The following is a 24,801-nucleotide window of genomic DNA, read 5'->3' as shown; positions in this document are numbered from 1 at the left end:
AAAACCATTATAATGCATTGATTTAAATAGGTCGGAACCAACTGTTGCACGTCTGCCGATTTGTGCACCATCCTAGACTACGCCTAAATATGGCCAAGATGTCACTCAAACTTAGCTGAAGGTGCTGGATCATATACTCTCCAGGATAGTTCAGTTTTAGAAGTTTGAAACCAATATTGCCAAAATTTGGAGAGCACATAAGCATCCATGTTACAGACGGAAAATAGATCATCAATCGGGTTTGTCGGGCCAAAAGGACCATTAGAATCGCCGGATATCTTTAGGTGGCTTGAAGTTGAGGGGATGAGTTTCAGGAGTAGCATTCTCATCTTCTTTCCACATCTTAATGGTCTTGTCAGCTTCACAAGTTACAAGCCTTGAGCCGGTTATATCGTATGATAGAGCATAGATGCCAGCTTCACTGTCCAATGACCCTGAATCAAACAGTCATCCATCAGTACCTGCTTTCTCAAAAACAGAACAAAAGAATTGCAAGACGAATGCAAGTGCATTATGATACATACCAGGCTGCACAATAGTTTGGGCCTGCTGGAAGTTATGGCCACTCCTCCAATCCCAAAACCACAAGCTCCCATTGTCACCTTCCAGAAGAACAAAAAGTTCAGTGTGGTCATTACATTCCCTGCTTCCCACTATTTATCACAAGGACTCTTAGAAACCCAAATTGGCCAAATGGGAAGAGGCCATCATCCTTTCTACAAAATATACAATACACAATCTTCGAAATGGCAGCCAAATGGGGCAAAAAAAGAAGACCAGGAAAGTCCAATCTCTCATACTAATCAATAAATTAGATGCTTAGTATCATGTTACCAGGATAAGTTTAGTCAAGGAAATCTGCTAAGAGGAGTTTTTCTCATCTTATTTGGAAGAAATCTCATCTACCAATTGTTTGCAATATTTGGTTCTTCGCATTCACTCAATAAAAATTCTGTGCTGAAAGGACACACTGCAATATACCTGCTGTAGCCATTACTCCATCCTCATTGACTGCCATTGCATTTATAATTGTTTTTTGTTGGGAACTGCCAAGGAAAAGACTGGAGATGTTAATTTATAATCATAAATTAAGTATGACGTTGAGATTAATGCCAAACTATTAATTTCAGAAAGTGGAACCTGCAGGTAGATTTATGAATTGTAATTAAAGATCAGATTTTTTTTAATCTGTCTTTCCTGGTTGGGTGCTATTTCATCCCCCTTCCTAGATTTTGTACTCCTTTTCATTACTAAATAAAATTCTTCCTTTACTATCAGATAAAAGAAGATCTTACCACACTTGTAAGATATGCTTCAGACAAACTTTTCTTAGGGGTGAAAATCTGATACAAAAGAATGAAACAAATATCCAACAACTAGAAACACCTTTTCTCAGAATGATGAGCCTTAAGGTTCTGTTGTACATCAGATAACATGGGTTAAGGGATGGTAAATAACAAATATTGTAGACTAGATGAAAGATGAGGGAATTGTCATGTAATCAAAGTTCCCAGCAATGTTCAGTTTTAGGTTGAGTTGAGACTTGAGATACTAGTGAAGGGCTCATGAATTCAAGCATGGTATTTTCTTTGTTTTGCTTATGGCACCACCTGTGCCTCTTATCCACTGTGCAATCACACTGGGGGGTGTTTAACAGAAACACTAAAAATTCAGCATACACTTTTTTTTATCAATAACCACATAATTCATTAAAATAGGAAAATTCAGCATACACTTGAAAGTAGAGGTATCAAATGTTCAAGAAAACAGTGAAATGAATTAAATAATCAAAGAAATGGGAATAAGGGTCATTTGAAATGCTTTTTTTTTATCAGTGGTCATTTGAAATGCTATTCAACCTATGGATCTGATTTGAAACTTCACGACAAGTTAATTTTGAAACATGGTAGAGGTAATTTGGTCTTTACATCTCACATGTTTTGTTTTTTAACATCTTTTGAGAAGATTTTTATGCCTCCATTCAGGTCATTCTCCTGGATCTGCAGTACTCAAAAGTTGACACACTCCTATCTGTCCAAGCCTTCTCAAAGATTCCGCTTCTTTGGAATATTTTCTTCTTTTAACATTGCTTTTAGACAAAAGCCAAAACAAAGTCATACCTACTATTCTATAAAAACTATAATGGCAGTTGCCACTTTAAATATTGACAAAGTTGAAGATAACTGTCAGTTGTGAAAAAAAAAATAGAACTTTTCAAGCACTCACAGCATATTGTGCAAAAACTCTCCTTTTGGAAGGTTGAATTTCTTTATGTTGTCTGCTGATGCAGATGCAAAGCAATTCCTGAAGTTCAAGAAAGACAAGCAGCAATTTCAAAAACAGCAAACGAAAAAGGAATAGCAACATTGCAGTACATATTACACATTATTTTTCAAAGAAAATTATCATCAAGAAGAAACTACTTCCACAGAAAGGAACATGTGAGAGCTTAGATGCATACTCTTTAGGATGTAGTGTCATTGCTCGAACAGATTTCTTATGGTGCGTGAGAGTCAGCATTGTTTTTCCTATAATAAATGATCAAGTGAAACGAGAAACGTCACAACTTGTATAAGAATAAAGAATGACTACAATTCATTCTTGTATAAGAATAATAAATTATCAAGTGGTAAAGAATGACTACTCACCATATCTAAGGTCCCAGAACTTTATAGTTGTGTCATGAGAACCAGTTACAACTTGTGGATCCTGAAGAAGGAACGTTGTATAAATAAATTCCACCCTTACAACAAAGCATTTTATGCATATTTACCAAAATAATTTCACATCAATCAACATATATGACATCCCTACATATTGATGTTTTATAGACAACAAGCTCTACTTGTAGAAACATTCCTAGACTCAAGCAGAAATTGATCGAGGATATTTCTTCTGAATCTAAAACTACTCTACAACTTGCATAAGAACATAAAACAGAAGTAGTTCAACATGCCACTGAATTGAGTTATTATTTCAAATATTATTCATCCTAGGAGAGCAAAATTTTGTAAAAATCTGCTTAAACCTACAAGTAGAGCTTGTTGGATTACAGTAGCCATGGTTCAACATCAAACAGAAAATCCTGATGCTTTGGTGAGCAACCATGATCCAAGTCAGGGTGATAAGGCTTCTGAAACTCCCCATTCTGTTGATATTGTCCCTCCTGTGGATGCTGGTAATCCCTGTAAGTCTTGTGTTTTCGGTTTTGCTACTGATTCCTCTTCTAGTTCTCTTGCAGATGGCCCAACCCCTGATCCTGCTGTGAATAGGCTCCTGGACTTGAATAGCTGTGTTGTGGTGGGGGAACTTCTAGAGGGAGGTCTAAAGCCAGATTGTGGGAGGGAGGTAGTTCCTTTGGGGGAAAATATGACGAATGACAAATATAGTAAGGAGGGGAGAAGGGTAAAGAAAAAACAGAAATGGATAAGGATGACCCTGTAGGAGAAGACTTACCGGGGGAAGAGAACCAAGTGAAAAACCTAGCTAATAGAATGGGGCTTAACTTAGAGAAATCTAAGGAGGGGATTGCTCAAAAAAGACAGGGAGAACAGGGGGTGGAAAAAGAAAGAAAAAAAAACTGAATGAAGTGGAGAAACTCATCAATGATGTTGAAGGGGACAAAGAATTTAGTGCTAGGGGGAAGAAGAAAAGGAGGTCTTTAGGAAGAAGGGCATCTGGGTTTTGTTAGTAAGTTCAATGAAGATCATCAGCTGGAATGTTAGGGGTCTAGGAAGTGCTACAAAAAGAAGGTTGATTAAAGAGATGCTGAAGAAAGAAAAGCTAGACATAGTTTTGATCCAGGAACCTAAAGTTCAGGATGTGGATCAGGAGTTTTGGGGGAGAAAGAAATTGTCAGTGGAGCTTTGCAGCAGCTTGGGGTGCCTCAGGGGGAATAATAACAGCCTGGAAGGAAGACATGTTTACTTGTAGTGAAGAGCTGGTGGGAAGATTTTCAGTCTCGGTAAAGCTGAAGAATAGTTAGGATGGGTTTGATTTTGTCTTCACCAATGTTTATGGGCTAAATTCTTATAGGAAAAGGAATGTGATGCGAGAAGAACTAGCAGATATTAGAGGACAGTGGAAAGCCCCATGGTGCTTAGGAAGTGACTTTAATGTGATTAGATTTGTGGATGAATCAATTGGAGGAGGACAGAGGATCACTTCAAGTATGAGGAAATTTAACAACTTTATTAAGGCTTTTGAATTAAGAGATTCCCCACTAGGTCAAGCTTGCTTTACTTGGTTCAATCTCCAGGCTAACACTATTTGCTCTAGACTGGATAGATTCTTAGTGTCTCTTGTTTCTAGAACACTAGAAAATATAAGAACATGAATTTGTTCTATAGATACAATCATCATCCCATTGTAAAATTAAAAACAAAATCCACATACTGTAGGACGAGTAAAAACTGAGCAAACTGTATTGTCATGGCCTGAAAGTGCATGAATTTGTGTTTTAGTACGAATATCCCAGACCTGAAAAAAAAAAAAGCCAAGTTGCATTATGACGTAGGTGCATCGGCTTGTTCAGTTTATATTCATCAGCATATGAATTAAATTGAATTATGAATAGTCTGCTAAGGGCTGTGGATAGGGACATACATGTATCTCTGAAAACAGATATGGATTGTCATGGAAAATAACCTTGAAGCACAAAGTGACAAGATACACACATGTATATAAACATACATAGAAGAGGGGAGGGGACAGAATAATATCTCTTTATGAACATTTAAAAGTAAATAAAGACAAACTATTTTGTTTTGATGTAAAATAGATAATCTGGCTTGCAGACAAACGATTAGCTTGAAATACTGAGTAAAACTGCAAAGTAATTTCCACTTCAAACCGTCAACAGAATTTTAATTTTATTTTATTGGTTGGTTTAATTGTCAACAGATTTACTATAATGACATACATTCATACCCGGCAGACAGAATCACGTCCCCCAGTAAGCAAAATGTCAATAGTGGGGTGAAGAGCTAGGCAGTACACACCACTTAGATGCCCATGATAAGACCGTATAACCTATAAAAAGAGTGATACACTCAAGTCAAAATAATAACTTAACTACAGAGGGACAACTCAAAAGTAAAGGATCCAAAGAGCATTTAATTTTTTCGATTGCCAACCTTGTTCTGTTCAAGATCCCAACATTTAACCTGTTTGTCATCTCCTGCAGAGAACATATAGGTGTGGTGTTTGCTCACAGCAAGGCCTGCAGATGGAAATACATATACATTCTTACAATTTGTAATACCTGAAACAAATCACTACCCTAATGAACAACCCATGTTTATGCATCGCAATGTAATCCAAGACAACTTACTGGAAAGAAACTAACCACGTATCTGTTCAATATGCCCTGTTAATGTGAGCTTTAGTCTTCCACTCCCTACATCCCATATCTTGTGAACCAAAAGGCAAAGGGGTCAGAAGATGGTTGCGAAAGAGAGCAATAAACATAGTTCCATTTACTACTAGAAAAATAGTTCTTTATATTTTTTTGTGATTTGTTATTTTTTTCTAATAGTAAATGTACTACATTTAGGACATCAATGAAATTTCATATGCAATTTAAAGACTTCAAATTTACAATAAGACACAATGTGGAATATTAGTACAATATTTTAGTTAACAAAAAAAAAAGGCTAAAATAAGCTGAGACAGGGAGTAATGCTGAGGTAGTCCCCTTGTCTGTGGAAATTCCATACTTGTTTTTAAGGATAAAAGAGAATTTCATTAAAACTGAAAAAAAAGGTATAATACAGGTCAGTTGGTTGTCAAGTTGACACACCAACCCAAATTCCCTGTGGAAACTCCATACTAGCACACCACTGGTTGGATGAAGATTTAAAACAATTCCTACATTATTCCCTCCTTTATTTTATGTCCTTGCTTCTTTTCTATATAGCATCATGGAATCACCAATCCACGTGCCAATTGCCACCACAAATGCTTGAAGCAACTAACATGTACAAAACAACATTCAGAATTTGATACCTTTATTGTGCGGTCTGCAGAGCCAGTACAAAACCATGTATTGCTAGGATCAAATGCAATTGATCTAACCCATCCTAAATGACCACTAATTACCTACACAAGTTAAAGGGAAGAATATCAATTAACATACAGTACTACAAATCAAGAATACATAAAAAATCAATCAGCATAAAGAATATGCATTTCCCAAGCCCCATAGGACAAGAATCAATAAGTCACATGACAAAAAACACAGAATTTGTAATCAGTTGATAATCAGAAAAGAGATTTCTAATATACATTCTATAACAAATTATGCAAATAACTAAAGATGACTAACATTTTTTTTATAGATAAAGGTTATTTTATTAATCAGCACAAAGGATACGTATTACAAAACTATATCCAGTGATTTAAAAGGCGCGCTTGAGGGGCGTGGTACGAAAGCGGCTCATAGAATGGAGAATGTGTTTTACATCACATTAGCTACTTGAAGCAATGAAATTAAGGAGAAAAAGAGATTGTGGGTTTTACATGCTTGAAAATGCTTTATATGTTTGCTTTTATTTTTAAATTTTCATTTGAATACGCTTTACATGTTATGTTTATGTATTTTAATTTTAGATAATAGGCTTTTTTAAAACATTTATTTTAAATTTTAAGTTTATATTTTTTATTAACATTATGCTAATATTTTTTGAATTTTTGCATTTTTTTAGTTTTTTGACTTTTTTTATTTTCCGTTTTTTTTAGCTTTTTTTTTTTGTAATTTTGCGCCTTTCTTAAAAAGGCACACGCCTCGCCTTGTGCCTTGTGCCTTGCGGCTCAGGTGCAAATTGGCCCTAACGCTTTTTTTGCGCCTAGCTCTTTTAAAACACTGACTATATCGTAAAACTTACAAATGAGCCCAAAAAACTGATTCCTATGTAACCCTTGTTTGGCTAAAGAATCTGCCAACCCATTTTCCGATCTTCTTTCCCAGTGAATTGTGACTGACATATTTGATGTTAACCATCTGAACCTTCTCAAAGCCCCTCTGTAGGATCATGTTGCCATTTCCGGCTCTTTTAACCACCCAACTAAAGATGACTAACATCACTAATGATGTTACAGTTGAAACCCCACATACCATGAAATACAACATGCATGAATGACATATTATCAAATTATCCACCCCCAAGGCATATGATAGTGCCAAATAAATGAATTGTTAAAAGAAAAGATAAACATGAGATCAGTGGCAAACCATACGAGTGAAATAAGCACTCACTACAGACAACAGGTATTAATAATGAAATTTCGCATCATGCACTTTAAGAGTAATTTTGTTAGATGAAATCATTTTTTTTTGGATGTATTAACTTTTTTGGGGTAGTAAATAAAAAAGAAAATTTATTCATAGAAGAAAGAAGTACATCTGATAGTGATGAGATGTCACTAGAAAACAAAGCTACAAAGGAGAGTGGAGCAAACAAGATACACTAAGAAGAAAAAAAGGAGAAAAAACATAAACCAAACAAAGGAAAACAATTAGGCCAACTTGAGAATGTTCCAATTCTTTTGCCGCAGAGAAATGTGATATGCTCCCTTGATCGAGCCTTCTCATCAAATATTCTTCTATTTCTTTCTTTCCATAGTTCCCAGCAAACTGCCAAAGGAATGCAGCTCCAGGCGATCTTTGCCTTGGCATTTCCTTTTACCTTTGACCACTTGGAGAATATCTCCTCCACAGAATTGGGAAACCACCCACCAGCCTTGATGAGCCTAAAGAAGAAACCCCAAATGAACTAGGAGAAAAGGCACTCAACAAGCAAATGAAAGACATTCTACCCTTGGAAGAACAAGGTTTCCCTATATGCCTTTCAAATCAAATTTTTCTCCATTTGACCTTGACAAAGACTTGTAGAAAGATTTGACTGAGAATAGGCCATTTCTAGATTCTTTCCACCATCTTGAATCTTTCCTTTACACCTGGGATTCAGCTGACTGTAGATTTGCCAGAAGATCCACACACTCCTGAATTTCCCAATCAAAGAGAGATCTCCTAAATTTTGGACACCATACTTGTGTCAACTTTAGGTGTGTTTTCATTTTACAAACAATATGAATATTAGGTAGAGAAACAAGAAAATAATCCCCAATATCAAGGATGAAAAATGTGTCCTCTAAAAAGGATACAGGTAGCCAACCATGAAATGGATTATGAATTCCTATGTTAAGCCTAATTAAGATGAAAGGTCACAAGAATCAGAGGCGGCCCTTTGTGGACTGACCATACACCATCCATTGTCAGAAACTGGGAGGGTTTTCCCAAAATAGAAAATTTCAGGATGGTAAAGTTACAAAGTTAGGAGCAAATACTTAGTGATAAAAAAAAAGTTAGGAGCAATACTGTAAGACTCAGACCAGACTGGATGGTCAGACTGAACCTTGGGGAACTGGCAATCATTCCAGCTTTTCATACTCAGTTTTTCAAATTTTGAAAAAACGGTAAACCCTTCAAAACTTGGTAAGAACCATTGTCAACCGGCCACATTTCAATATGGCTAAGCCGGTTTTCAACAACCCACCCAGGTCACTAAAGTACCACAAACTTTAAAACAACAACAAAGAGACTTGAACCTGTGACCTCTTTCTTATGTATAAAAACATGCTATTGTTGATCTATCATACCATTTGTATCACTTATATTGATTAATTCACTTTAATATATATATATATATATTGATTTAATACACTGTACACATATTTTTTAATAAAATGCGAGTTAAAAGACTTGAGCCATGGTCACTTGTATCAAAAGCCAAAGAGACAAGCCACCTAGCCACCATCTACACATATGTTACAAAATACAAAATATATTATATTATTTATATGACCTAGTTGCCGGACCATTTGACCCATGACCTGGCAGACATTCTGGTTTTTTGTTTGGTCCAAGTCTTACAACATTGGTTAGGAGATTGTAATCAGGTATTCAGATGTATCACAATCTTTATCCCAGGCTGTAAGCATATCAAGTTGAATGAAATTTGTGTGATCTTTAACTTGTTAATATATAATACTCTTTGTTGGTACCAAACCCAAGTGACTAAATATTTTTTGGTATAGCAATATATATATATATGGAAAAATGTGTAGACAACTTGCTGATAAAAAAAGAAGTGTAGACAATTGAAGTAACTTATAATACTTTGGGTACCCATCATCCTTTAACCCAACTTATCACGGTTAAATTGATTATATAATTTAAAGAGCCTTATTGAAAGAAAAGCTTTTGAAATAATCATTATTGTTTGGTTGAGAGGCTCTCAGGAGGGACCTTGGAGGCTTAGAACTCTTATTAGAGAAGTTAGATCACAAACCTTGGCCCTGTATGCTGAGATATCTTGGGTACCTAGATCTGCTGACTCCATTGCAGAATCCCTACTCCCCAGCTAGGGAAAGTGCCAGTAGACAGTATCTGGTATGGGGTAACCACCCTCTCAGCAGAGAACAGGAGCACTTGGTACACCCTCTGGAATTGCTTTAGAAACAGGGAGGGACATGTCATTGCTTTCGTCTCAGGACCAGCAGGACTGGGGGATTTAGTTAGGGATGAATTCTTGGCCATGTGGTAACCACCCTCTCAGCAGAGAACAGGAGCACTAGGTACACCCTCTGCAATTGGAGCCTTGGAGGGGATTTTAGAAACAGGGAGGGACATGTCATTGCTTTCTTCTCAGGACCAACAGGACTGGGGGATTCAGTTAGGTCTGAATTCTTGGCAATGATGTAAGGATTACATATAGCCAAAGAATAAAACTTGAACAAGTCCATTGTTGAAGGAGATTCAAAATTAGCAGTGCGTTGGCTACAGAATCCGGGAACTGGTATTTGGTCATATAGAGATGAAATCAAGAAGTTTAAGTGGTTAACCAACAATACAACAGTGAGTATTCATGGGAGAGGAGGTTGGCAAATGGAATGGTTGACTTTCTAGCTAAACAAGGGATCGATAGAAATCAGCTATATTGGGCTCAATTATATATATATATATATATATATATATATATATGTTAATTTTACTTGGATGAGGTGAACCTCACACCTCTCCTTTGGGATGCTTGCAATGATGTACATTTGATCTTCTAATAAAATTGAAGTTACTTATTGAATAAAAAATGGAGCACTAGGTATACAACTATGCCATGGGGGAGCAGCAAGGGGCTGGCTCCATCTGAAACAGATTCTACACATTGTATTGATACTGTATATAACATCTATACCATATATATATATAATGTTAATTTTACTTGGATGAGGTGAACCTCACACCTCTCCTTTGGGATGCTTGCAATGATGTACATTTGATCTTCTAATAAAATTAAAGTTACTTATTGAATAAAAAATGGAGCACTAGGTATACAACTATGCCATGGGGGAGCAGCAAGGGGCTGGCTCCATCTGAAACAGATTCTACACATTGTATTGATACTGTATATAACATCTATACCATATATTTTGTAATAAAATTGCACTTACTGATAAAAAAAATCATTAATAAGGTCCCTGCATACAAAATTTTCACAAACAACTTCTAGCATTTATAATGCCTTAAATATGAAATGCATAATAAGGAAGAAGGAAATCAACTAATTCAACCAATTAATATGGCATGATACGATTGAATTTAGCAAGACTATTGTGATGAATAAATTGGGAAAAACAGACAACAATGATTGGAGTTTTGCAACAATAAAACTACTGCAACACATAAAACATAAACCATATTTCTAGATGATGAATAAACATACTAAAAGTTATAAAAAGATGAAAGAAATAAAGAAAAGACCAACCCTATAGTTCTTCCATGGAGGACGCCATACAGGGCGTGGCCATTTGCTAGGAATCCTTTCCATTAGAGCAGAAGTTGATATATTCCTGATAGACAAAAAATAAACAAACCTCTCAGAATTCCATTGAGAGAGTTGCATAGAAAACCATGCTGAACAATCACAGAAACAATAATTGGAATCCAACAAGTATCTGGGCATCTGAGTCAGCAAAATGAAAAAGCATAGGCTCAGGGAGATGCCCAACATCAATATTTATTATTAAAAAATCATATCTTGTGAATTCTATTGTCATGTACATACAAAAGACCGCACCAATCTTTAGTTTATCCTTGTTACCTAGAAACTTCTTTTTTTCTGAGAAAGAAAGGATGGAATTCATTTTGAGTTCATATGCAGCAAGGTAACTAATGGTACAAGTAAATGCTAGTCTAAATTCACTGAGATTCTAGGAGGATATTATACCTGGATACTTGACAAGGGTGGCATATTGTATCAGATTCAGATGCTTCAATTTTTAGTCTAAATTCTGTTCCATTTCTGGGTAACAAAAGGATCTTTGCTATTACAGTAGTAATATATTAGTTGTTCATTTATGTCTAATAAGCAAGGAAAAAGAGGAAACCATGTATAAAAGTTACCCCTCAAGAACCACAGGCTGTTAGAATCCAACATGTGTCCAACATGAACATTTCCCAATTAGGAGAGTCCATGTAACACTGATAGAAAAGCAATATTATAAATCAAATGGAAAAGTGGTGTATGATACTATGGAACCAAAATATGAAAAGTTCAATCAGATTTATGCTGAACAAGCAACATAGATAAGATGCTAAAGAAGTCTATGTGGAAAGTGGCAAGGTGTACCACTGCACATAGGTATTTCCAGTCAATCTATATCTATACTACTATAAAAAGTGGGAATGGACATTTATAAAAAAAAAAAATGAGAATGGACCTTGAGTATTTTTAGAATTTTCCTTTAACTCAGAATTTGACCCCTCTATTAAAAAGGCAAAAAAATGTAATTAAAACTACTAGGTTTCAATTCCTCTGTAAGATTTTATTTCAAAGAAACAATAAAGTACAACAGATTCCTGGACAGGAAGCCCAGAATTAATACAATTACAGACAGCAGTAACCGACTCCCAGGAGATCAGCTTGCTGACTGCCTGCTGCACTAGCTCATCTGGGCTTTTTGATTTGTTAGAGAAAACTCTGTTGTTTCTTTCTGACCACAAGGACCACAGAACTGCTACAGGAATTGTTTTCCCGACTAATCTTCCTTTTTTCCTCAACCCTGCCAGATTCCAGCTAAATAGGAGGTCTTTCACTGATCTCGGCATGACCCAACAAACTCCAGCAGACTTTAGAAAACCTTCCCACACTAGAAGAAAATGAACAGTGTATACTTAGATGATCTGTACTTTCAGGCATCAGTCCACACAGCCCACAAGCAAGGTTTGAGAGCTGCAGACCCCTCCTTTCCAGGCTAATTTTTTATAGGTACTTATTAAGCACCATAGTCCACACCAGAAAATTAGACTTAGAGGGAGAAACTGCATTCCAGATTTGTTTACAGGGAAAGGTAACAGACCCAGAACTGCCAAGTTTGGATGATAAGGACTTGACTGAAAAATTACCATCCTTACTCCATTTCCAAACCCACTTGTCCTTACTAAGCATGTCAATATTTTGGCCCTGTAATAGATTCAGCAGATCCAGCATCTCATTTAGTTCCCAATCAAACAGATCTCTAGTAAATCGGGGAAGCCAGGTCACTGAATTATTGGAAAAGTTATAACATCCCGCCACAGAAACTTCTTGGTCAGCTGCACACTAAAAGAGCTGGGGAAAGGCATCAGCCAAGCTACTATTCAAACACCAAGGGTCCTCCAAAATTTAATCCTGTCTCCTCTGCCCACTTTGAACTCCACTCCTTCCAGGAAAGCAGGTTGACCTTTTAGGATACCCTTCCACACTGAGCAGCCCCAACTCTCTCATTAACTCCTATATTTAAGACACTTTTGTTTCCCACCATTAAATTTCACTAGTTAACTCTATACCCCATAATTTTAATGGTATACAAGCCATTGTTCTTAAAACCAACCTGGAAAAGAAACTGTTTTCTATAAGAGTAGTGGGCCAGTGGTTAAATCATCCAGGTCAAATGGGTCAACCCATAACGCCATGTTCAAATAATAAAAATTTATATAGATACAAATACAAAAGATTACAGAAAAATACAAAAAAAAATCATGAAAAAATGTAGGCACATCTCTAATATTATATATTCATCATATTACACAAAAATAAGTTTCATAAATAAAAATTATTTTTACTCGTGATGGAAATGGAATACAAAAAAACAGAAAAAAAAAGGAGAATTAATATTTAATTTGTGACCCCACTCACTGGGTCACCAAGTTGTTAACCAAGTCAACAGTATTTTGCAAGCAATAAGTTTGGTGGTGAAGTGGACCAGGAATCCTGGTTGGATAATGGGTTAACCGACTGATTTGATAGCAGATTGAAAAGCACTCATAAAAAGCCAACAATTTGAAATAGGAATCACGTTTCCCACTGAGTGGCAGGTCGACAATTTAGTCGCTCAAGTCAAACAAGTCAACTTACGATGTCATAAATTAAATAACAAAAATAGAAAAACATAAAAAAATCATGAAATTATAGAAAAATTGGGCATGTCTCTAATATTATATATTTGTCATCTTATACAAAATATGTGTGATCAACAAGAATTGTTGTTATTAATGATGGAAATGGACAAAAAAATAGAAAAAGATAACTAATGTTAGTGGTCTGGGGTGGAATAGGCCTAGAAATCTGGCTAGGTGACAGATCAATTGATCCAAGCATTATGTTCAACTGTGGGTTGAAAACACTGATATAAACTATAAATAGAAAAATTTTGTTAGGATCCTGCCTAACTCAGGGCTCTTCGAGGGGCCAACCTCCTGAATTCTTGGAAGGAGAGAGAGAGAAAGAAAGAGAGAGAGAGAGAGTTTAATGCTGAAAGAGTCCTCCCTCTATTCCTTTCCTGCTCTACTACTTATAGTGTTACAATCTTGACTGTTACAGCTATTACAAGTGGATGGCAGTTATTACAAGTGGCTGGTTAGTTGAGCTGATGTGGCCTCCCCTTGTAAAACTGTCTATCTGCCTTCTGTTGGTCTGTTCCAACAGTCTTGACAATCCAATTGGATGGCAGTTGTTACAAGTGGATGGCAGTTATTATAAGTGGCTGGTTAGTTGAGCTGATGTGGCCTCCTCTTGTAAAACTGACTAACTGCCTTTTGTTGGTCTGTTCCAACAGTCTTGACAATCCCCCCTTCCTTTAGAGTGACCTTGCCCTCAAGGTCTAATGTAGGAAAATTTGATTGCAGATCTTAGTAGGATTCCCAGGTTGCATCCTCTTCCGGAAGGTTAGACCAAACAACTAATGCTTCTGGTATCACTCTGCCCCCCGGTGCACCCATCTGAAATCAATGATGCGGGCTGGCTCAGTCTGCACTTGTCCTTCTGAAAATATGGGAAGGGTCGTACTTGTAATGACTCCTGACTTCGGCCCTTTCTTTAGTAAGGAGATATGGAATACAGGGTGCAGTTTGGATGTTGCCGGAAGGTCCAGTTTGTAGGCCATTGATCCTACTCTCTCCAGGATTTTAAATGGGCCAAAATAGCGCGGGCTGAGTTTGTTCCACTATCGGCTTGCAACTGAAATCTGCCTGAAGGGTTGTAATTTGAGAAATACCCAATCACCTACTTCATATTGATAATTCTTGTGGTGTTTATCATAGGTGTGCTTCATCCATTGTTGTGCCTGTAAGAGATGATGTCTCAGTTCCCTTAGCACCTCATCCCGTTGCGTTAGCTGTTCTTCAATGGCCGCTACTGTGGTGGTTCCTTTTTCATAAGTAGAGGGGGTGGGTCCCAACCATATAAAACTCTGAAGGGTGTCATCCCCACGACGCTATGGAAAGCGGTGTTGTACCACCATTCAGCCCAGTGGATCCACTTCACCCACTGTTTTGGTCTATCTCCTGTGAAGCATCTCAGATATGTTTCGAGACTCTTGTTAACCGCCTCTGTCTATCCATCAGATTGGGGGTGGTAACTAGTTGATTTGAACAGTTTAACCCCGTGTAGGCAGAAGAGCTCAGCCCAGAAACGGCTCATAAAGATAGGGTCCCTGTCTGATACAATTGAGCTGGGGAGTCCATGTAGGCACACAATTTCCCAGAGGAATAATTCAGCAACTGTGGCTGCTGTAAATGGGTGTGATAGAGGTAGGAAATGACTATTTCGTTAGTCTATCTACTACCACAAGCATGACTGTTTTGCCGGTAGAAACGGGCAATCCCGTGATGAAATCCATTGATATATCATCCCAGACCTGGGTTGGTATTGGAAGTGGTTGCAAGAGGCCTGCTGGTGTTGTAGTGGCTGACTTGTTTTGTTGGCATACTGCACACCCGGCTATGAAGTTCTAGATAGATGTATGCATGCCCTTCCAATGAAATTGTGTGGCGATGCACTTTTGTGTTCGTAGGATGCTGGAATGGCCACCTATGGGTGAGGCATGGAATAATTCCAGGAGATTCCTGAGATGAGCAGAGGCTGTCGTGATTTCCAGGCGTCCCTTGAAGAAGAGTAGATCATTCTGAATTATGTACCCGGGGTGTAGTGAGGGATTAGTCAATACTTGGGCCTTCAACTGCTGTAACTCCTTATGGGATTGGGCTTCTTTTCGCAGTAGATCCAGGAGTGGAGAAGTTGGGGAATATACTAGTAATTGAAATGACTGTGGGTGTCGTGAAAGGGCGTCCGCCACTCGGTTAGCAGCCCCTGCTTTGTATTCAATTTTGTAGTCGTACCCCAGTAGCTTGAATATCCAGCATTGCTGTTCCGGGGATAGAACTGATTGATCCAATAAGAACTTCAGACTTTGATGGTCGGTCCGAATTGTGAATCATCTACCGATCAAGTAGGACCGCCAATGTTGGACTGCTACGACTATTGCTATTAATTCTCGCCCATAAACTTATTTGGCCCACTTTTGTGATGTTAAGGCCTTGCTGAAAAAGGCAAGTGGTCGCCCTTCTTGCATGAGAACAGCCCCAACGCCTTGACCGGAGGCATCACACTCAATGATGAATTCTTTTGTGAAATCGGGCAGTGCTAATGTTGGAGGGCTCGCAACAGACTGTTTCAATTGCTCAAAACGCTTGTTGGGCCTGGGTTGACCAGTTAAAAGTGTCTTGTTTCAGCAATTGGGTCAATGGAGTAGCCATTAGGTTGCAGTCTTTGATGAACGGCGATAGTACCCGGACAGGCCCAAGAAGGCCCTCAATTCTTTCACACATTTGGGTTGCGGTCAGCCCAGTATACTGGAGATTTTATCTGGGTCAGCAGCTACAGTCCCCTTTTCTACAACATGTCCTAAGTAGTGAACTTGGTTTTGTCCAAAGGAGCACTTGGACTCTTTAGCGAACAGCTGGTGGGCCTCAAGTGGTGCAAGGGTGACCTGTAGATGGTTCAGATGTTCCTCCCAATTGGGGCTATAGACCAATATGTCATCAAAGAAAACAAGGATGAACTTACGTAAATATGGCCGGAATATGTCATTCATCAATGCTTGAAATGTGGTTGGAGCATTGGTCAGCCCAAATGGCATGACCCGGAACTCATGATGACCATCATGTGTCCTGAAAGTTGTTTTGTGAAAATCCCCTTTATCTACCCTTATTTGATGATACCCAACTCGTAAATCCAGTTTTGAGAATACGGTGGCTTGACTGAGTTCATCAAGCAGCTCATCAATGACTGGTATCGGAAATCGGTCTTCAATGATGATGCTGTTAAAGGCTCTGTAAGCAATACAGAACCGCCACGTCCCATCTTTTTTCTTGACTAATAGTACCAGTGAAGAGAATGGGTTGTGACTGGGTTGTATTATCCCTTGCTTAAGCATATCTTGAACTTGGTTCTCAATTTCAGATTTTTGAAAGTAAGGGTATCGGTAAGGTCTTACATTGGGCGGGGCTGATCCCGACATGAGGGGGATGTGGTGGTCATGCTCCTGGCGTGGTGGCAGTCCTTGGGGTTCTTTAAACACGTAGTCATAGTGCTGAAGGAGTTGTTGTAGGCGGCTTTGGAAGTCTCTAGGCCCATCTGGGCTGCTGTTAGTTAAGGATGGCCTGGTCCAATTTGAGTCTATGTGCATGAATATGGGCTGATCTGAGTCTCCTCTTTGCTTTGTCAGTGTTGAAAGACTGATGGGCCTTGGGCCCTTGCATGTCTGCCCTTGTAGATGGATTGTAGAGTTTCCTAATGTGAAGTCCATGGTGAGACGAGCCCAGTCACAGACCACGGGTCCTAGCTGCCTTAACCAGTGAATGCCTAGTACCACATCTGCTCCACTGAGATGGACTGGATATAGGTCCACCACAAACTGATGACCCCGAATCTTTAATGGTAGGCCCATGCAAATGCTATTGCAGGATAGGTTGTTGCCGTTGGCCACATGAACCGTAAAGGTCGTTGTTGGTTGCACCGGAAGTCCCATTTTATCCACCAAGACTTGAGTTATGAAGTTAAGGGTGTTGCCACTGTCTATGAGGATTGACACTTGGCGTCCTAGAATCAGCCTTGCAACTCTCATTGTTTAAGGGGACGCAAGTCCCGTAAGGACTTGTAAGGATATTTCAGGCGTGCCATTGGATTGTATTTCCCACCCTGGGTTAGATTCTCCGCACTGGGGATGTCGTCTTCCTCTTCGGCATCTGTTTGGAGGAGAAATGCTTGTTGTTTCTTGCAGCGATGGCCCGGCCCAAATTTCTCTTCGCAGTTGTAACAGAGACCTTTGTCTCTGCGGGCTTGCATCTCTGCCCAAGTCAGCCGTTTGAAAGGAACCAGTGGGCCTGGGCCCAGTACTCCTTCCTCCTTGTCTGGTGCTGTCGTCTTTTCTTGCTCCTGGACCCCATGGTCGTTGCACCTTTCTTGCTCGGATGAACTTGTCCTCATACAACCTTGCTAGTGCTGCCGCATTGATGACCGAAGTGGGCTGCATCGCCTTCACTTCCAGTCGCAGTTCTTCTTTTAGGCCGTCGACGAAGCTTCCCACCAACACCTTCTTCGTCCACCCTTGGACTCTCACGGCCAGCCTTTCAAACTTCATCTGGTATTCCTTTACTGATCCTACCTGCCGCAGCTTTGCCAAATTTTCATCAAGATCTTCGAACCCAGATGACCCAAAACGGACAGTCATGGCGTCGATGAAGTCTGCCCAGGCTTAGCGAGGGTGCCCCCTTCGGTACCATTGAAACCAAAAGATGGCTTTCCCTTCAAGATGCGCAAAAGCCAGAGTTACCCTATCTTGCCCCGGTGTTTCATGGTAATCGAAATACCTTTCTTTTCTGAGAATCTAGGGAGTTGGGTCGCCGCATGAGAAGATGGGGAAGTCGATTTTGGCTATTCTTGTTGTCGCCCCTGTTCGGCAGCTGTTTTCATTGCTGCGCTCTTCTTGGCTTCCTCTGTCAATGTCCGTTGCCCCCTGCTCCAGTCGAAGGAGGAGAGCAGTGAAATTTACCTTCATTTCTTTGAGATCTGAAGACATTCGATGGATCTCGACTTCCATTTGATCCACTCAGGTGTCTACTGATGTGTTTCTTGTGTTGGTCATGCTGGCTCTAATACCAAATTGTTAGGATCCTGCCTAACTCAGGGCTCCTCGAGGGGCCAACCTCCTAAATTCTTGGAAGGAGAGAGAGAGAGAGAGAGAGTTTAATGCTAAAAGAGTCATCCCTCTATTCCTTTCCTGCTCTACTACTTATAGTGTTACAATCTTGACTGTTACAGGTGTTACAAGTGGATGGCAGTTATTACAAGTGGCTGGCTAGTTGAGTTGATGTGGCCTCCTCTTGTAAAATTGACTAACTGCCTTTTGTTGGTCTGTTCCAACAGTCTTGACAATCCAATTGGATGGCAGTTGTTACAAGTGGATGGCAGTTATTACAAGTGGATGGCTAGTTGAGCTGATGTGGCCTCCTCTTGTAAAACTAACTAACTGCCTTCTGTTGGTCTGTTCCAACAGTCTTGATAGATTTGAAGTTGGGTCTTAGGTCAAAAGGCAATAGATCCACCACTAAATGCTTCGGCTACTTGTCTTTGTTACATGAATTATGATAAGGTTAATGAGATTGGTGTTGTTATTGTCTGAAATTGGTCATGGTTAATGCACATGCATGTTTACTTGTCTGCCTAAAAGCAACAAGCGCGAAAAACATCAAATTATTCACCGACATCTAATTCCTTTTTTAAATGTATTGTCCACTGAAAATACTAATATTTAGTTATTCAAGAAAGATAAATGAAAACACTTCACAGTTGAAACTAGTATTGTTGTGCAACCTTTTATATCTTTAGCCACGAGTGTTAGTGTGTTAGGTCATTATGGGCTTTTTTGCTTAGCCCAACCAAAACTGACTAAATAAAATGGGATGTTGAAGCTTTACCTGCCCCATCCCATAAACATTACCTATATATTAAGTAAAGGTCGTATTCACAAATGTTCCAATGCTACTATGTAAACAAGTTGCATTTGGCATGGACCAATATCAACCCAAAACCCAATTAAGGCCAGCCTTACAGGTAGGGGTGAACATGAATCGAGCTTTTTGTGAGCTATTTGAACTCGGCTCATGAAAAGCTCGATTCAGTTCGGTTTAAATTGAGCTTTGAGCGAGATCAAGCCCAATATATAGGCTCATTAGCCAATCAAGCCAAGCTCAAGTCTAATGAAGCTTGGCTCCTGAGCCTAATCAAACTTTATATATACATAATATTTTTACTTTTATATAATAATAAATATTTTTATAATTCTTGATTTTATATGTAAAATAAGAAATCATTTTTATATTATAATTTTTTATTTTTTATATGAAGCTTGGACCATAGTCAAGCTCAAGCCCCAGTCTCTAACTTAAAATTGAGCCTCATGTTCTTTTGGCAAGCTAAGCTCAAATAGCCAGATATTTGGCTCAGCTCGGCTCAAATCTACCCCCTACATACAGGATCAGATCAAAGCAGGGCAGGTACCATTAAAACCGATCCACTTACATCCCTATCTCTAGCCAAGCAGAAAAAGAGCTGCAAAATATTCATCTGAGTGGCTATCTTGCATAAAACTAACAAAATTACTAATTCGGGTTTTAAAGGGGTTAATAAAACGTTTTTTTTTCATCTTATGCAGAAAAAAAGAGTGCCAATGAAATCATAGAAAGGAGAACAATAAGGACCTTTCAGACGACCCAGGAACAGAAGTAAGAACCCCTGTAGTGCTTTTACCAGGAAGACCTGCATCATTTCTGACAAACACAAAACTAGTTACAAATCATTCAATTTTTCACATTGACAAAGATAATATATTGTTCTTCCTAGAAGGAATTTTAACGATAAATAAAAGCATGTTCAGTCGGAAAGAACAGCAGACATACGATCTCTTTGGCTGCAGAGATGGACCAACAACCAAAGCATTTTGAGCGCCTTCCAATTGCATGTCTCTAGAATCTTCAGGTCCTATATATCATAATGCCAATGCATTATAAGTTAACTGGATAAACAACAATGAAGCTACACTTTAAAACCATATATTACAGAACCAAAATCAAATAAATAAGGAACCTCCTAAATGCATTTCAGTGCCAACTTGTAGTCTTCTTACAAGGTAATAAATTGTGCTTTCTTCCTTTTTTTCTCAGAAAGGAAAATAACATACATAAAAAATAAAGATGCAACAAATAAGCTAGGAACAACATAAATAACAAAAACTTGATAAAAAGGAAGAAAAGTCAAATGGCATAATAACAAATAATCTGGTTATTGACATCATAGGTTGGCTAAACTGTGCCCAGGCCCCTAAACGGTAAACCTAATATTAATAACAGTCCTAAAAAAACATTCGAAATAATTCTTATCACTCAAGACAAGAATGACAAACCAGCTAGCTCAATCAGCCAAATTGATCGACACTGGGTAGTCAAACAATTATCCAGAACTAAATTTAAATCTTTTACATTTTATTTGACTCTTAAGGCCGCCAAATGACATCATCAGATTGCTTGAGGAGAGTCCCCAAGATGCGCCAGATTGGGTTAAAGCTGACTGATCAAACTGTGGTCTAGATCTAACCCATTAGCCAAATTTATTGATGAATCACAATGGAATAATAACAACAAATTCTGCAAGAGCAATCCAATACCTGGAAGAGCCAATATATCAGGAGCAGAAGCTTGTTGAGCTTGATCTTTTGGAGATGGGTTTACTTGATTAGTAGGCTGGCTTGGCAAGTTTCTGACTGTCCCATATTCAGCAAACACCTTTGAATGATATCATTTAGAAAGTCAGAAACAGTTTCAACCATAAAGAAGCGCTTAATGGTGGGGATTGGGGGAGGAGGAAGAGACTAGTAATACTAATACAAAAATATAAAAAAAAAAAAAATCACTTGTGGTGGGATTGGGTAAAGAGATTGGACAATGCTCTAGCTGGTGCCTTAGCTAAACAAGGAGTTCATAGGCATCAGTTGAATTGAGGACAGGTCTCCCATGGAGACTGAATGCATTTTAAAGATGGCTGGATGAGAGTGGGGACATAGATAGCTGGGGCTAAGGAGCAGTTGTTTTGGGCTCAATTGTAAAAGAAGATTATTATAAGGGGTTAGGCTTGATGAGTGAGCCTAACAGTGGGCTGTATAATATACTATGCAGTCTTGTATATAGTCTCTACATATATTTCTTAAGAGATGATTTTAGTTAATGATTAAAAAAAATAAAAGACAAGAGAAGACAACAAAAAAAAGATAGCTTGGGCTAGTCTACCAAAAAAGAGCCAATTAGTCCAAATATGGCTTTGTAATTCATTTGTTCTTTCATTTCAAATCAATAAAGTTTCAGCTATTGATTGGGGCAAAACAAACAGGACTGTAAGAAAATTAAGGCCAACACGCTGAGAAAGATAATATCATTCTTTTTACAAGTCCTACCCGAATCATTCTCTCCCCAGACCAGATTTCCTTTGTGTACACCACTTGTGGATAAAGCATTAGCCCTATCATTTACTATCCTAGGAATCCATCTGAATGAGCAGCTCAGATTATTCACAATAACAAATTACTCTCTCACCATCTGAAAGGTCAAGGCCCAACACCCCTGATGTAAACTACTCTTATCACAATCTCACAGTGTTATGGGCCTGCGCGTAGGATCTCGCCACGGGTCGGTCCACCGGGAGAGACTCCTGTCTTCCCTTGCCCTTGGCCTTGCGTACAAACCCTATGGTGGCAATCGCGTGGGTGATTTGTCCAAGAGATCACCCGAACTCTCCTAATGGGTGATTTGTCCAAGAGATCACCCGAACTCTCCTCACTCTCTTTCTTGACTGCGAAAAAACTGAATGCCTTTATTTCAATTCGTAGCTCCTTAAATAAGAGATTACAGAAGGAAATTCCTAATTAAACTCAAACTCCAACTTGAACTCAAACTCCTAATTACCTACTCCTATTGGTAACACACTCTTACTTAAGATAAGATAAAGATAGGGATAAGATAAGGGATAAGGTAGGCTGGCGGCGAGTTCTCTTGACGTGTCCAGATAAGGGTGGGCGCACCCCTATGAGCTGTCGTGTGGGCCCCGCTTTGCTGCTGCTGCCGGGTGTGTGCGCACGGCTCATGGTGCCGCTGCCGTGCGATGCCGGCCGTGTGCGCAGTGCGTGCTGCCGGCGGTGCGTGTTGTTGTGCGCGCTGCCAGGCAGTGCGCTGCCGGGCAGCCCACTGTGCGTGCTACTGCCTATTACTGCACCGCAGTGCGCTGCACGGTGGTGTGTCCATAACACACAGTCACCATGCGCCAACAACTCCTTACATCCCCTTACCAAGGCAGCACCATGTTCAATCCTTCAATGAATTTCCCACACCAACTGGTTCACTGTGGCTTGATAGAGTTATACCTGAATGATATCCGAAAATACTACCAATTTCTGATGGTCCTAGGCATCTAGATTGTACTCATCAAAATTTAATTTCAATTTGCCTTCTTCTGGAGGTGTTCGTTCCTGTGCAACTGGCTCTCTTCTAATGGAGTAACTTGCAACTATGATCCATCCTCTTAGGATTGCATCCATAATCACTCTTTTAAACTCCCTAGTACCCAAAAGGTGTTATTTTTTATCTGTTTATAATCCATGATCATCCTATGTGTTTAAACATGCCAAGTTTCACCTTCTTAAGCATGAGAAGTGAACTTGACAGTCAGTTCAATCCTTCGCCAGCTCACTATTTGGTTCAAGGTTAGCAATAGGGATGAGCTCAATGTCTCTTGCAATCTGCTTAGTTTGGACCTTTCATGTTCAGATGATGATTATCACTAGCCGCTTTGCCAGGGCTGCAACCAATCAATAACCATGCAAATCAACTTGATGCAATGCTTCAGTCATTTGCAACAATATTACTGGTAGGGGTTGCCGGTGGTATCTGGCTAAAGAACGACAGGCAATACAGCCTTGGACAACAGCTATGTTGCTTAATATTGAGCGACTTATGATTCTTTTTTCTTTCTTTTTTTACTTTATGATTTTCTTTTCCCCTCGTTCAGAATAATTTGATATGTATAGTAAACGTTACGGCATGACAATTTGCAGTTCTACAATTCCTAGTTAGGGGAATGTGTTTAGAGGTGCTCCAACCTCCTTCCAAAGTAAAATGGTTTAATACGAGGTTAGCTCCATGGTAATTTATGGTTGAAATATTTCAAAGAAAGCCACTGGCATTCCTTAAAACCAATTAAGTGACAAAAAACGGTTTAAAGCATAACTGACCTTGTAGCTAATCCGCATCTTCTTACTGTGCCACATGCATACGAGAAAGACAGACAAAAAAAAACAAGGAAATGAAAACAGTGTAATAATCAGAATGTAACGAATATGGGAATAGAAATCGAATAACAAAAAACAGTGAGAGAGAGAAAGAGAGGTTATTCAAATCAAAAAACTTTGCGAAACAAAAAAGGATGTCGGACTGAAGTTCAGAAAGAGAAAGAGAGCAAGAGAACAAGTAATGGATACCTCTCGGGATCGGGAGAGGCGAAGTGGCCATGTATCGGTGAAAAGAGATCCAGAGCTCGTTTTAGTGACTTGAAACTGAGCTTCTTCAAGGACTGTGGCTCGACAGGCTCCACCCCCAACGCCGGTCCCGGCATCTCTCCTCCCCGTATTTTGCCTTCTCCTGCAATGTTGCACGGGCAGAAGCAGAACGAGAAAGTAAGATGGACGAGGGTTTTAATTTGGGTAAATTGGATATTAGTATTTAGCACCCTGTCCTCTTGCTACTGTCACTTTATGCCCCGCCATCGATTATTTCGTTTAGTCTGCAAATTGAGCCGGGTTGGCCCGAACGCAACACTAACCCTATCCGGTTGGGTCAGGTTGATTCTTGAGTTAGTGTTAAGGTTGCAATTTTATTTTGGGTTGGGTTAGGGTGACCCCTCGAGGAAGCCGAACTGGACTCTATAGTATATATTATATATAAATATATTATATATATGATATATCATACATTGATTTGTTTAGATGTACCATAGTCGTGAAACCCCCACTACATACTTTCATTTATTTCTTTATTCACTCTTTAATCACTTTACTTAATCTTTATTGGAAATACTAAAACCTTAATAATACATTTTATATTTTTTGAATATTTTATTCTTTATCTCCTCTCAATTGTATGCCACTCAAATTGCTTTTTTTTTTGCAAAAGAAAAGAGAAGTGTTATATTCATAACGATAAGGATACATGAGATGACAAGCTGAGAGTTGTAGCATAGCTTGAGCTGGCCCTTACATGAAACATAAGCAAAAAGATGGGCCATTTGGTTATATTGTCTGTAAATATGCACAAATACATACAGA

At 38.9% G+C, this 24,801-nt stretch overlaps 1 protein-coding gene across 2 annotated transcripts; it reads right to left on the bottom strand.

Annotated features, from left to right (window-relative positions):
- On the bottom strand, positions 1-24,226 carry LOC148867536 (protein pleiotropic regulatory locus 1-like). 2 transcript variants are annotated; one of them, XM_088975687.1, is made up of 17 exons: positions 23,959-24,226; positions 23,713-23,737; positions 21,100-21,217; positions 20,336-20,417; positions 20,138-20,206; positions 10,824-10,908; positions 6,007-6,099; positions 5,348-5,411; positions 5,136-5,221; positions 4,930-5,031; positions 4,396-4,479; positions 2,649-2,709; positions 2,462-2,528; positions 2,227-2,304; positions 982-1,046; positions 525-602; positions 1-434 (listed from the first exon to the last, which is right to left on the bottom strand). In XM_088975687.1, the coding sequence occupies exons 1-17, from the start codon at positions 24,090-24,092 to the stop codon at positions 262-264; spliced, it is 1,464 nt and encodes a 487-aa protein (XP_088831813.1). In that variant the 5' UTR covers positions 24,093-24,226; the 3' UTR covers positions 1-261. The 2 variants fall into 2 exon arrangements, with proteins under 2 accessions (XP_088831813.1, XP_088831812.1); XM_088975686.1 differs by having other exon boundaries at positions 5,136-5,263; positions 23,959-24,198.
- Between the last annotated feature and the right edge of the window lie 575 nt (positions 24,227-24,801).

The sequence above is a fragment of the Nelumbo lutea genome, chromosome 3 (assembly GCF_056320005.1).
Source record: "Nelumbo lutea isolate HS-2025 chromosome 3, American lotus-T2T, whole genome shotgun sequence".
NCBI lineage: Eukaryota > Viridiplantae > Streptophyta > Magnoliopsida > Proteales > Nelumbonaceae > Nelumbo > Nelumbo lutea.
Note: the sequence above shows the minus strand (reverse complement) of the source record. Positions and strands in the feature narration are given on the sequence as shown.

Bases quoted from the DNA above. Each gene is read 5' to 3' on its own strand.
- LOC148867536 (XM_088975686.1), bottom strand. From the start codon at position 24,092: ATGCCGGGACCGGCGTTGGGGGTGGAGCCTGTCGAGCCACAGTCCTTG. The intron at 20,418-21,099 runs GTATTGGATTGC...TATGATATATAG, and splicing joins TGATATATTGGCTCTTCCAG to GACCTGAAGATTCTAGAGAC. The intron at 20,207-20,335 runs GTATGTCTGCTG...TGTGTTTGTCAG, and splicing joins TCTCTGCAGCCAAAGAGATC to AAATGATGCAGGTCTTCCTG.